General features: G+C 45.5%; 1 protein-coding gene across 3 annotated transcripts in view; it reads right to left on the reverse strand.

Annotated features, from left to right (window-relative positions):
- Positions 1 to 14018, reverse strand: part of FHOD3 (formin homology 2 domain containing 3) — a 428111-nt gene that overhangs the window by 147076 nt on the left and 267017 nt on the right. For all 3 annotated transcript variants that reach the window (XM_069468095.1, XM_069468094.1, XM_069468093.1), the window contains exons 7-9: positions 13821 to 13932; positions 7171 to 7265; positions 580 to 723 (exon numbers count right to left, since the gene is read on the reverse strand). In XM_069468095.1, the coding sequence (XP_069324196.1) occupies positions 580 to 723; positions 7171 to 7265; positions 13821 to 13932 (351 nt within the window). The remainder of the gene's footprint in view (positions 1 to 579; positions 724 to 7170; positions 7266 to 13820; positions 13933 to 14018) is intronic.

Here is a 14018-nt window from a genome sequence, read left to right on the forward strand (position 1 = left end):
ATTCATGGTAATAATTTTAAATTTTAATTTTTCTTTCCCTATAACATTACCTAGAAAATGAAAAACACCCTAATGAGGTGAGAGACCACAGGACAAAGTAAAAAGCTGCTTTAGTATCTTTAACAGTACTTTTTCCTGTGCTTTCCACAAATGGCCCCACGTTCCATTTTGCTCTGGTTCCCACAAATTATGTATCTGATCCTGCCTGAAGTTCCACCCCCATCAGGTATGAGAAATGTGATCCCTGTCTCTATGTCTGTTTCTCCGTCTCCCCCTCTCCCCTTGAGCAGAGGTGGTGCTGACAGAGTGCATGTTCTTTAAAAGAGCTACCAAATTTCCCCTACGTCAAGGGTTCTGACACTACAATATGCATCAGAGTCGCCTGGAAGGCTGGTTGTAACACAGACTGCTGGGCCCTCAGGGTTTCTGATTCAGTAGGTCTGGGCTAGAGCCTGAGAACTTGCATTTCTGAAAGATGCTGATGCTTCTATAGCACACTCAGAACCCCTCGTCTAGTTATCTCAGCCTTGGACATTCGCCAGCGCTATAAGATGCCTCACAAAAGGCATGTTCTGTTACCTCGTAAATGTTCAGTTGCTCCACCAAGTCCAGGTCAGTCCCTTTCTTGCTCAGGTGCCTCTGGGACACGGCAGCAATGCCCAGCTCCTCCAGGCAGTCCACGACGTCGTAGAAGGTGTCTTGGTCTGGCAATCCCAATAACGTCTGGAAGAAAGGAAAAACCGGACACAGAAACGTCTTAGGGACTGTCTCAAGGCATTTTTTTTTTTTTTACATGGTAGCTGGTAGCCATGATTACAACAATATGGGACAAAGCAAGACAGAAGACAAATTTATTGCAAAAAAACCTCCCTGGTATGGTTGGGAGCATGAACCCCACGATTCGCCCCTCTGCTGTACACATGCTGTGTAATCCCCTTCTGAGTGTGCGGGCACTCCCGTCATTAGGTTATGTTGTGTCACAAAGGTGAAGGGACTTTGCAGATGTAATTAAGGTCCCAAATCAGCTGGCTTTTTACTTAATCAAAGGGGTGTTGTCCAGGGTGATGATAATCAGGTGAACCTTTCCAAAAAGGGCTTAGCTCTTCTTCGCTGAGCTCAGAGACTAGAAAGAGACTACTGGCCTTGAAGCAGCAGTGAGTCACTGTGAGTTCTTGAGCTGCAAGGAAATGAATTCTGCCCACCACCGCATGAGCTTGGAAGAGGACCCCAAGCCTCAGATGGGACCACAGCCCTGGGCAACACCTTGACTGCAGCCTTGTGACACCCTAATCAGAGGACCCAGCTAAGCTGTGTGTGGACTCTCACTCCATGGAAACTATGGGATGACAAGTGTCTGTTGTTTTAAGCTGCTCAATTTGTGGTAATTCATTACAAGGCATTAGAAAACTAATACACTTCATGATTAGACACTCCTGTTAAAATCCACAAACCAACAGCTGAGGTTATTACAATGTAATGATTCCCTTCTATTTAAATTCGGTAGGGCCTCTCCTTAGTCTATGAAATTTAGGAAAGCACAAGAAATTTCAAAGTAGCAACCAAGAGATAAAAAGACACTCCGAGAAAGAAAGAGCTGACTTCTCTTTGAATTCTGCCTCTCTTAAAAGAAGGAAGGTTTCTCAGACCAGCCTCCTGCTCAGAGCTGGAAGGAACCGTGCAGAGATTTACTGCAGGCCCTTATCTTACAAAGGCGGGAGAGAAGGGATCTGCCCCAGGCAACAGGAAGTTGCTGAAGACACTGGGATAAAACCCTGGGCTCAGAGCTGCCTTCCAGTCTCCTACACAAATCATTCCAGCCTGGAATTTCAGACACTGGCCTTTATTCCCTACTTATTTTACTACCTTTGTATCTCTAAAAACGCTGTATTTTAAAGTATCTTAAGCATAGCAACTTGCCTCAGAAGAAATAAGACCAACACTTTCATAAAGATCATTTTGCAGCACCAGCTTCTCTAACACTTCTATTTTGGGACTATCAATATTGGAAAGAATGTCTTTATTCCTAACCCCAATAACGGCTTTTTCCTTTTTGTGTTGAGCGAAGAGGACACAACTCACCACTACCGAGATCAGAAACTAATGAAAAACAATTGGGATGTGATGGCTTCATTACTCAAGAGTCCCAGTAAGGACACAGGAGGCTGCGAATTGGAAGCTGTCACAAACAGGTGCTCACACACTTCGGCAGCCACGTGTGACAGGCGCCAGGCCACACAGTCAACGCCACGCTACCAGATGGTCAACCGGGCTGCCCCTGCTTCCAACACGATTGAAAAACTGGGCACTCATTCGATGACTCTTATCACAATAATTTCATACTTTGGTTTCAGGGAAAACTGGAGAACTTGTTAAAAGATGAGGAGAGGAAAACAGCAAAAAACAGGCCCGGGCAGGGCAAACAATCGGAGATGCCGAAACTTCCTGCCAACTCTGCAAAGCAGTTTGAGAAAAACAGGCAACTGACATTTAGCCAGCATGTGACACAGAGAGGCCCCTGGTCGTCTCCTCACCTCTCTGTTACCCTCCCTTCTCCCCCTTTCTCCCTGGCTGGGAGTCAACTGAGGTTCTCCCACCTAGAAGTTTCCAGGGGGTTAAATTGCTAACCCTAATCCCGTTGCCTTAGCAAACTTAGCCATAAGGATGGGGGGACTCACTATTAAACAATTAGAGCTATAGAACTAAACAGACTCCGGGAGCCTTTGTTGAATGATAGGCCCAGAGCTGAGGGTACGAAGCGGCCATCTGTCATTTCCGCCTGTGAAAATCTGGGCTTGAGCCAAGTGGCATGCCACCACCTCTCACGCAGGCTGCAGGGGACATGGTGGCCTCCTGCCACAAATACAGCTTCTTTTTCCACCCATGGAGGAGGGTGCTACACATCCCAGAAACGCACATGCATTTATTTTTGGCTGATCCTCTAAAACACTTAGCAAATTTCACCATGCTCCCACCTGGTTCCTGGACCTCCCCTCCCAGTCCCTCCCTGTGGCCCCTACTGCTAAGCTGCCTACTTTTGGCAAAGGTGGCAGCCACGCCAGAGACATCTGCAAGGCAAATGTTTCTTGACGCCTTTACCCCCAGACGCTGCTAATGCCAAGCACAGCTGCCTGACACCTGGTGTCTCCCATGCCCATTTTCTCCTGGACTTCATCTTGCCAGGACCTGTGACAAGTAAATCTTTACAGGCATCTCTTGGAGGTGAAACTCTCTGTCCTAAAGGACATTCCCGGCACCCCCACTCCCAGGCTTTCATTGATTCCATCAAGTTCTTCTTGTAGGATAAAACCATTGAGGCAAAGCCTGTACGTGAATGTTCACAGCAGTGTTACCTGTGAAAGCCAAGAGCTGGAAATATCCAAATCTTCAACAGGCGAGTAAGATAAATTATGAAACATCTACGCAAAGGGAGACTACACAGTAGAAAGGAGCAAACTATTAATTTATGCAATAACACAGATGGATCTCAAAAGCATTCTACACAGTGAGAAAAGCCACCCTCAGACGGTTACATACCATATGATTCCATCTGACGTTCTTGAAAAGACAAAATTACCGTGATAAAATAAATCAGTAATTGCTAAGGGTTATACATAAGAAGGTAGGATGTCACTATAGAAGAATCACATGGTGGAGATTTTGGGGGAGATGAAACTGCTCTACATCCCACTTATGAAGGTGATCCCTATCTACATATGTGTTAAAGCTCATACAGCTGTATACCAAAAGGAAAAAGTCCATACGTTATATGATAATTACTACTGTTTGTGCCCTGCAAAGTTCATGTGTGGGAAACTTAATCCTCAATGCAACAGTGTTGGAAGGTGGGAGTTTTAAGAGGGCTCTGCCCTCATGAAGGGATTAATGTCATTATTGCACGAGTGGGCTTGTTATCGTGGGAGTGGGTTCCTAATAAAAGGATGAGTTTCTCTCTCTTGCCTTCTGCCACGGGATGATACAGCAAGAAGGCCCACACCCGACGCCAGCACCTTGATACTGGACTTCCCAGCCTCCAGAACCATGAGAAATGAATTTCTTTATGAATTATCCAGTCTGTGGTATTCTGTTATAGCAGCACAAAATGGACTAAGACAATAAGTAAAAAACAATAAAAGGCAAATACTTTGCCAGAATCCCATCCACGTTAATTATCCCTTAGCTCTGATAAAGCAACTCCTCTCCCCAGGCTTCCCTGCGGTCCAAGCCTTCCCTGAATGCTCTAAGCCAACCCCACAGTAACCGCTCTTGAGCCCTGAAAAGTGAGGGATTCTCACTGGGGGGATATCAGTGACAGGCGATTATATAGCTTGCAGGGTGAGAAATGGTTGATTTCTGCGCTCCCTCAGATCTTCGGAAGATGGGGATGGGGGTAATGGGTAACGACCCTGCATCTCAGAAGCCACTCGGTTAATATCCCTGTTTTGCAAAGAGAGCTGACTTTACTCTCAGAACCGTAGGCAGACTAGGATTTAGTACCCGTGTTTGGTCTGCTATGGAAATGTAAATGTTTTGAATTCCTTGTTATTAGGCTATCTTTTAATTTATTGAAATCAACAGTTAGAAACCACCCAACTTGCAATATACTTGACCAGATTTCAATTTTTGTCCAGACCCGTATTAACGTTTCAATTTGTTATTTTGCTTGGCATCTCAGAAGATTTTACTCACTTAGGGCAGTTGACACAATTCAACACAAAACAAAACAAACCCAGCATGAGCGCCAGCAGTGTGTTGACCATTTTAAGGAAAAGATTACATTTGGAGGAATGTCCTCGAGGACCTTCCTGGATGTCCCCTGGGCCAGAACTAACAAAGGATGAGACAGAACTGCCAAAGAGAAGAGAAAGAGAGGAATTCCTGGACATTTAATGCCACACGATGCCAAGCAGAGGGTGGTGCACGCTGGGTCTTTGCCAGTGACTGGCAACAGAGGGCCCATGGCCTGCGGGTGCTGCTACGATCACAAGAACAGGCACAGCCTCCACCAGGAAAATGATCACATTACAATGGATAACACTGCACAAGAGCTAAAATTTTGTCCTGAACTCAGTGTTTTCCACAACAATGTGACTAAAGAGGACAGAGAATAGACGAACTTAATTTTTAAAAACCAATAGAAAATTTCTTCCACTCAAATGGTAAAACAAGCCCACAGACAAATTTGAAAATAAAAGAATTCTTAGGATTGCCCATTTCCCATTTCCCATCAGGGCTGTAGGACAGTTTCCTGTGTGCTCGTCAGCAAATGATAGTTCATTAAAAAACAATCATCGCCAGTGTGAACTGGGCAAGATGTCTTGTGTTACTATACATTTCTTTTGTTCTCAGTTGGTTTTAATGTTTTCGTTTTTCTCATGGGTTCATAATATATTTATGATAGTATTTGCTACCCTATTTTTTTTTTTTTTTTTTGCAAACAATGTCCCAGTTTGTAGTTTTCACTTAATTTGGGATTTTCATTTTATAAATAAGATCAATTTTACACAGTGAAATACTTAAATACTTTTCTTTGGAAATTTTTAGACTGGCTTTGTTATTAAAATAAGCTTTACCAACTGGGGACCAATTAGTCTTCATCTCTATGTTTTTTCCTGCAGTTTTATATGTGACATTAAACTCTTTAATCTAGCGCAGAGTAATTGTGGTATATGGTCAAAATATGCTTTTGTTTATTTCCATTTAGCAACACCTCCCCAATATGGATGAGGCTGACCCGTCCCCATTGACGTCGATGACTGTATGACAAGTTGTTCTGCATGTTGAGGGCAGTTTCAGAGCTCCTCTATGCCAATCATCTGTCCGCCTAGCAAAGAGCCAGACCACATTGTTTTTAATCCTTGGAGTCTGCATATGTTACTATCTAGTAGGAGAAGTTGCACCTCATAAAGAAACTGCTTTCTACAAATGTATCCCCTGTTCCTTAGGGGAAACATTTTTCCAGTTGCATTTTAGGAAGAATGGACTCTGGATCTTTCTGAAGCCCTAACCATCACCGCAGATGGTCCTGTGGGCTCATGCCCAGCAGCCTGCAGAGCACATGGAAGGTGCATGGGGCGGCTGACGTGTGCCTGTGTTCTAAAGGCGTGGTGATCTGAATGGAGAAACTCCAGTCCTGGACCGGGCCTGTCCCAGTTCAGCACGGGACCCATTGTATCAGAGCAGCACCTTTGGGGTACACACTGAGGACCGCCCTGTGAGGTGGTGACCAGGGAAGGACGTGATGGGATGAATCGGAGCACAAAGGTGTGGTCACTATCGTATAAGGAGGATGGGGCCTTGCCCGGGGTTCCTTCTCTCAGCCCAGCAGTCCGAACTCAATATGCAGTGGGACAAGAACACCTCATTTCCTCCTGACTTATGAACTGTTTTCTTAGAGTAAAACTTGGTCACTTATATTCTTAAGGAAAAAAGGTTTTAAGGGGACAACTTAACAGGAAAAATAGTCATAAAATTGTCATCTTTCTGGTTTTACTAGAAAAGACCAAAGCAGGAACACAGGCAGACACATGCGGGTTCTCACACGTATGCACCCCTGCATGCCCACCTACCCCACGCGTGGCATAAAGGATTTTCCCCTGAGAACAAACATGCTGCAGCTGTCGTTCCAGCCACCATGATGGCGGCCTGGGGTATATATAGCTCTTATTCAGGGAAATAAGAGCTATAGATTTAGATTTTCACATCGTATTTGTTCCCTATAGCTGCTATAATAAAGTACCACAAACTAGGTGACTTAAAATTATTTTCTCAGTTTGAGAGGCTGTTATCAGTCGGATATTAAAGTATGGGCAGGGCCACACTCTCTCAGAAGGCCCTAAAGGAAGATCCCTCTTGGCCTCACCCTAGGTTGGTTGCCAGCAATCTTCGGCATTCCTTGGCCTGTAGACATACCACGCTAATGTCTGCCTATCTTCACGTGGCTTTCCTTGCGTGCATGCCTTCACACTGTGTTTCTTCCGCGTCTCTTTGCCTCTTCTTACAAGGACACCACTCACACTGGATTCAAGTCCACCCGAATGACCTCATCCTAACTGGATTACATCTGGGTTACACCTATTTCCAAATAAGGTCACAGTCACAGATGCCAGGGGTTAGGTCTTCAACGTATCTTTTGGGGTGACAACATCCAACCCATAACACATATCCACCAACCTTGTTCACTAAAGTCATCGCATAAACCAGCAGCTCTGTGTCAACTCCATCCTTTTCCTCCAGGATTTCCATGACATTTGACCAGGGTGTGACACCTATGAGTAAAGCAAAAGTCATTAGAAACAGCAATCCCAAAAACGTTCCTTATCCAACTCACGTCATGGTTTACCCCAAGGCCTTATCACGCGGCAATGGCAGCGTCTTTCAGTCACCAAGCTTTACAGCATGACGTCATCCTTAGGGTGGACTTGAACATGCTTCTAATTAAGAATATTCCATAATAGGAAATGCTGTCTCACATCATCTTTGCCCTTTTGACAAGAGTACTGTACACTCTTCAACGTCAGGATGTCTATCCACTTCCTTGAAAAATTCCCTGTATATTAAATATGTAATTTAAAAAACATCCATTCATGTGCAGCTTTCTAGGCCAAATATTTGACTCAGAGTGGAAAACCCTCAAAAAGTATTCTCTGAACATCCAACAGCACACAAGGAAAGGGGACATGGAAGATATTAACATCATTCTAATAGTGACTCCACGAGATAACAGTGACATGCCTGCCTAGCAAACATCTCAAGATGTTTATCACCTCCATTCCATCAAGGCACAAATACGTTTTAGCATCAGCTAGGTACAAGGTCTAGTGGACAGGTACCCTTAATAGGTTTATAATCTCATGGAGCATATAGCACAAGAACAGACATCAGCAGAGAGCAAATGGCCGAGTAGTGGCAAAAGCATGTAGCTAGGCCTGTCACTCGGCGAGTGAGGTCTCTTGCAGGGTAGATGATTGCAGAGGGCTTAGTGCAAGAGGTGGCTCCTAAGTGGGGTCTGCAGGTGAAGGCTCATAGGTGGTTACCCTCCAGCAGTGGGGAGGAAAATACTTCATGTTTATGTTCAGGACCACTAAGCCAAGGGCAAGGCCACAAATGGGACACAATCCCCTGATATGGTTTCCTATGCCCGAGATGAATATCTGTAGTGAAGTAAGCATTGCCTTACTCGTGGTTTGGAACATAAAACTCTTTCCTGCTTTCACTATAAAGATCACAAAGGAAAGTTACTTATTTTTGCTTGGTAAGTTTGGAAATAATCTAAATACAGTAGTTTCTCAATGCTGGTCTTTGGATGGGTTATATCAAAGCTGATCCTGGTCTTGAGAACAAAAGCCCGCCAAAGGCAGCAACAGCCTTGTTTCTCTGTTCTCTCTGGCACGTGGTACGTGCTCTGCTAAATGGTGAACGGAGACCTCTTAGGAGGCATGAAGTGGGTTAAGCTGAAGCAGTTTTAAAAGAACCAGGGAGCAGATGCACACGGTAAGAAAAGCAGAGAAGACAGGAGGATGAAGCACAGAATAGGCACCTACTACAAGACATGACAGACACAGACATAGCTTGATGTAGAGATCTGGTGGCTTTTCCCAACAAGCGAATGGAAAGCCTTTTCCTTTGGCTAAGTTGCCCAGGCCAGTCAGAACTGGGTGACTTTCTATGACCCTTTCTAACTCTGAGCACAAAGGCATTCTCCACTTGCTGACTGTTGAATTATCTCCTTGCTCACGTTTATCATCAAACTACTTTGAAGTCCACACCACAGTGTAACTGTTCTTCCATTTCCAGCAAGAAAACTATGTCAGCCCTCAACACAGTCGATCACTGTGGTTGGTAGCCTTGGGTCACTGTCCAGGTGCAGTTTGAGAAGACTGGGTGTCTCTGATGTTTATAACAGGGGCAGCTTCCATCATCCACACTTGGCACTAAACCTTGGCACAAAACACGTGTTCTCGTGACTTACCCAGGTGTGGTTAAGAGGAAGACAGTGCAGGGAAGGAAGCATTGAAGCTAAGAATTTCCAGTGGTGCTAGTGGGCCCAGAACTGCTTCCTGGTTCCTTATTTTGGAGCCAAAGATGCCAAACAGGGCCTGGGGGAACACAGGCCAAGCGGCAAATGCAGGCAGCCCAGGGAGAGGGAAGTAGCCAGGCAACATCCTCTCCCACTCTGGCACAGACACGCATGTGTGCACCATCTAACCCCTGATAATAAGAACATTCAAACACTGGCTTAATTTAATTGAAAAATGTGTTCTTCAGCTGTGAGTCCCTTATTACCATTTAAGGATTTTAAGCCTGGAAATGTGCATAAACTATTGGGATGAATGTTCACTCTCCTTTGATTGTTTTGGGCCAGAAAAATGGGAAATATTTAGAAGAATAAAGGTGAAAAGGAAGGAACATTTGGTTCAACACGGATAGCCTTGGCAGGCCTCAAGCTGGGCCTGTATTAGCATGAGCACTTGCAACTTTCCTGTCTGAATTCAGCGGTCCAGCCCCGTCTCCCTGCATCATCACTGCCGGCTCCCTACAGAGTGTGTGTGTGTATGTGTGTGTGTGTGTGTGTGTGTGTGTCAGAGGGAGGAGCTCCTGTAATAGATCATAAACCATAGGATCCTAGCCCTTCACATAAGAGAAAGAAACTGGGCCCAAAGCAATGAAATAGAGGGAGGCTCAGGCGACTCATCTGTAGGTGGGGTGACAGTGCCTACCTTACGGGATTACTGTGAGGTGTCACTGAGATCAAACACTTTGTCTTTTGTCCCTGGCACCGCTGGAGCACAACAGAGGACAACACTTCACCTACTCATTATCATCTGTCTCTGCAATTCCACCAACTCCCGGACCCCAAACTCTGGAGTACAGGCTGTGTGAGCCTATTTTTTCCTGATGTTGCAAGCACGTAGTTGACACCCAAATACTTGCCAAATAAATGAGTTACATATGAACAATGCTTAGTGTTGTGTCTGCTACAGGATACACACTCAAGTATATCTACAGCTGTAAGTACAATGGTGGCGGTAGGTGGCGGCATCCCCGCTCACACGCCATTGGGCCTTCTACACAGTCCTCTCTTTCCAGCAAATCATAGCGCCTCTCTCTCAATCCAGATAAACAAACACACACAGAATAAACTGCTCGATACTTTTCCCCTCTTAGATCTCTGTGTTAAACCTAAAGGAAAATAAGGTATTTAGCACAGTGCCTCATCTATGACTCGGTCTAACACTCAAAGGGAAGTCCCTCACAGCACGCGCCATGTCTTTCCACATGATGGGTAACACTCAATATGGATGCTTCTGCTACAAATAATGGTGGAAATACAGCTTGGGTTCTGCTAACTTCTAACCTCCACTGCGCTTCGTGCATTCTTCATGGATAGATACATTCTTGAACAGAAGTCAAAGATGGGATTGCTTGAAAGGATGGCTGAATATTTTTCCCTGTTAATCACGTGTAATACACATGCTTAAGAATCGTGTCATATCTCGTCACCTTACATTCAAATGAAAAATGGAAATGCCTCAAAAGCTGCAGCTGAACCAAATTAGTGGGACTCAAGATTTATGACAAATTTCAACATGAGTTACCCGCTCTAGTCACTTGCCCCACCCTCTGCGGGACAAACCTCTACAATCAGAGGAAAGGTCTTCCTACCCAACAGCACTGCGGGCTCTCAAATAGTTCCCTGTTGACCACCACAGGGAAGATGTCAAGGAAAGGGAGTCTCCGATATGGCAAAATGACAAAGCAGGGCTCTCTCAAGGGCTCCCATGGGCGCTATTGCCTTTCTCTCTTCCCTGTTTCCCAGGCCCCGTCCCCCAGAAAGGGAAATGACTTGAAGATGCAAGCAAAAGAGAAAAACACCCAGCAGCCTGAGCAGACAGGTGCAGGATCGTCCCCTGCCTCAGAGACTAACTCAGACCTTATATTCCAGCCCCAAAGCAAAAGTGCAATTGCCTGGGTCAAATGGGGCACTTTCAATTTTCATTCATAAATACTGATTACTCCCCATGATGAACTTTGACCCCTTCTGCTTTTATCCGTGCTCTCTAACTGGCCCACTCTTGGCCAGAGAGCAGAATGAACCCTTCTGGTTAACCCATGTGCAGTATGCATGGTGTTTATAAAGCAAGCAGAGGAATTTGTTCTGGAACAGCTTTAGGTAGTAGTGATTTTTGAGGACTGGTAGTTTATTTGTTGGTTTTACTGCCGATTCCTTAAATCTGACGGTTTTCCTCATCCAAAAGAATTCCTCTCTATTAAAAAAGACAACTGTCTATAATTTCACATGCTCATTCCCTCCCACCATGGAATGAGTGTAAAGCCAATCTGAGGAGTAAAATTTATGGTTTATTTATCAACTTGTGCACAAATGGACATGCTCGGTTCATCCTGAGTCACCTCTGGCACCTCTCTCTCATCCAGTTGAGAGGGGACTGGAGAGCAGCTTCTCAACCCGCTAGGTAGAAACGCACCTGGAAGTCACGCTGCTCTTTGCACAACACCATGACATATTTATGTGTTTAATTCCATCACAGGATTCAGGAACAATTTTACTAGCAGTAAAATAGGATGATGTTATATGTATGCATTATAAGATCACAGCCAAGACCACACATGTCCATGAAGAAAGATGCTATTGAACCACACGTGATAAGCCATTTCTGAGTTTTTCCCATTAGTGCTATTCCTTTTTTTTTTTTCCCCCCAGCTGCTAGTGCTCAGTAGCAGACAGATAACAGGAGTGGCCAAAAGTTTAAGAAATTTTACAGGCAAAAAACCATAAAGCTGAGAAAACAATTCATTAGCTGGTTTTTTGAATTTTATTTTTAGTAATTGGGAAAAGATGGCCAGCATTCTGTCTTGGTGGAGAGACCCAGCACAGCAGAGAGCCTCTGGCTGGGGCTGTGGATGGAACCTTGGATGTGGGGTACCCTGCCATCCCCCCAAAAATGTCTCTTATGAAATGTGAAGTCCAAGGAAGCAAACTCTGAGCTCCCAAAGCCAAGGGAGAGCCCAGGTCATGAGCAGGTTGCCCCTCTAACCCGGCCCCCAGGGCAAGGGTCCCTGGGTTACCTAAAATTTAGGATAGGAAGACAAAGCGTCTGTTAGCTGTCCTAAAGTAACCCCCCGAGCTGTGGGATCAAGTAGGAATCCTCCCAAGATGAATGAAAGGAGCTGTCTTACTATCTTTCACAACACACATCATTGGCTTTAAACCTAATTAGCTGGCCTTGAAAATAGCTAAATCTGGTTTCTGAGCCCTTGGCAGTCCTTTTATTGAGGATTTTCAGTTGGCCCCATGATCTGCTCTTGGCCATAAGTCTCTTTCTATCTGCACCAGACGGCGGCAGCTGCGGCAGACGGAAACCTGCCTCGGTCTGGGGTCCACCTTCCAGACTCGCAGCCTGCCCCTGCCCCGGGGTTCGTGTCCCTCACATGCCCCACAAAGAGGCCTGGAGTTGTCTCTTGGCCTGCCTGGTGCTGACATCTGCCCGTGTGTTCATGGGACAGGTATGGGAGCCCCAGTGTATGGTCCTGGATCCTTTCATTAACTTACATTCAGACTTTCAAAGTAACTAGAGTAAGCTACTTTCTTTCACATTTAGATTCAGCCCCGGAACGTGGGGCTCTGCGTAATTCTAAATCAGAGACAAATGGTTTGAATCTAAGTGCTATGTAGGCCCCTTGTTTCTTTCTGACAGTGACAGCTGACTTGTACGTAAGTGTACATGTACACACACACCCCAGTAAGGAAATATACCAACACATTCACAGTTATTATCTTTGTTGAGACTAGAGGTGATTTTTTATTGTCTTCTTTGCAATGGTTCTTCCCAATTTTCTATAGTAGTGCTATATTGTTATAATCATAAAGACAAAAAATATTATCAAGTTTTTCCTTGAGTCTTTGTGGGAATGATGATGATAATTGAGTCCTATTGGGGAGGAATAGAAACAAAAGACAAAAAACCTAGTATTTTAGCTTCAGGCCTCTTAATATCACAGGGGCTGCAGCATGTCACCCTAACCCAAACCCAAAGCCCATTCTTCACCACGTGTTTCTGGCATGCCTGTCTGCTCTGGGCCAGCTGGTGCTGGGACACCAAGCTGAGACACAGAGACCTGGCCTCGAGCAGGAGGCAGCCTCGTGGAGAAACAGGTAAAGACGGGGTGGTGCAGACCAGGTAGGAGATGGGGGTGGCAGGTGAACAGGGGCTGGATGGTGAAGGGTCTCATAAGAGGAAGGGTTTGGACTTTACCCTGTAGGCACTGGGAAGCCAGTGCAGGTTTTATTACAGAATGATGTGACTAAGTTTGTGTGTTAAAAGAATCTTCCAATAGCACTTTGGAGTGGCAAGGGACACGGGTAAGGGACAGTGAAAGTCCCAAGTAAGGCAGGGCATGGGATGCAGGGAAGGAAGGGAGAAGGTCCAAGGCACATCTGGGGGTCAGAAGCAATGAAGCCTCATAGAAGTGAAGGGAGGAAGGAGGCAGGGAGAGCAGGGGAGGGAGCTGATCCTTTGTGGTTTCGTGGCGGGGTCTGGGTAGAGGATAAAGACACACTCAGTGTCTGTCCTCTCCTGGGCAAGCCCATGACTGTCCTTTCCAAACAAGTCCTTCATTGTCAAACCGCGTTCTGGCCCTGATCTTTGTATACTCACCATCCTAAAAAGTACATTTCTTGCACTGGGAAGCCCGTACATAGGGAATTCTGTTAATTCTTAATTGTTTCAAACATGTAAAATGTGGAAACCTCCCTATGTTAGACATTTTCACTTTGATGACATAAGGGGGCAGGGACTACTCACCTCTTTGTGTGTCAACGGCAGAGACAGCCTGAATGAGAAGGGGGGCGTTGGACTCTGAGTACTCCACAAAGACGAGCAGCAGCTTCAGGGCTGTCTTCACCACCAGGCGGAACTGGGCAGAAGAGATGACACCATCACGTGACTGCAGACATGGCCCTGTGCACCGAGGGCACCGTCCTAACCGTAGCTGGCACCCAG

This window comes from Eulemur rufifrons, chromosome 5 (genome assembly GCF_041146395.1).
Source record: "Eulemur rufifrons isolate Redbay chromosome 5, OSU_ERuf_1, whole genome shotgun sequence".
In the NCBI taxonomy this organism is placed as follows: Eukaryota; Metazoa; Chordata; class Mammalia; order Primates; family Lemuridae; genus Eulemur; species Eulemur rufifrons.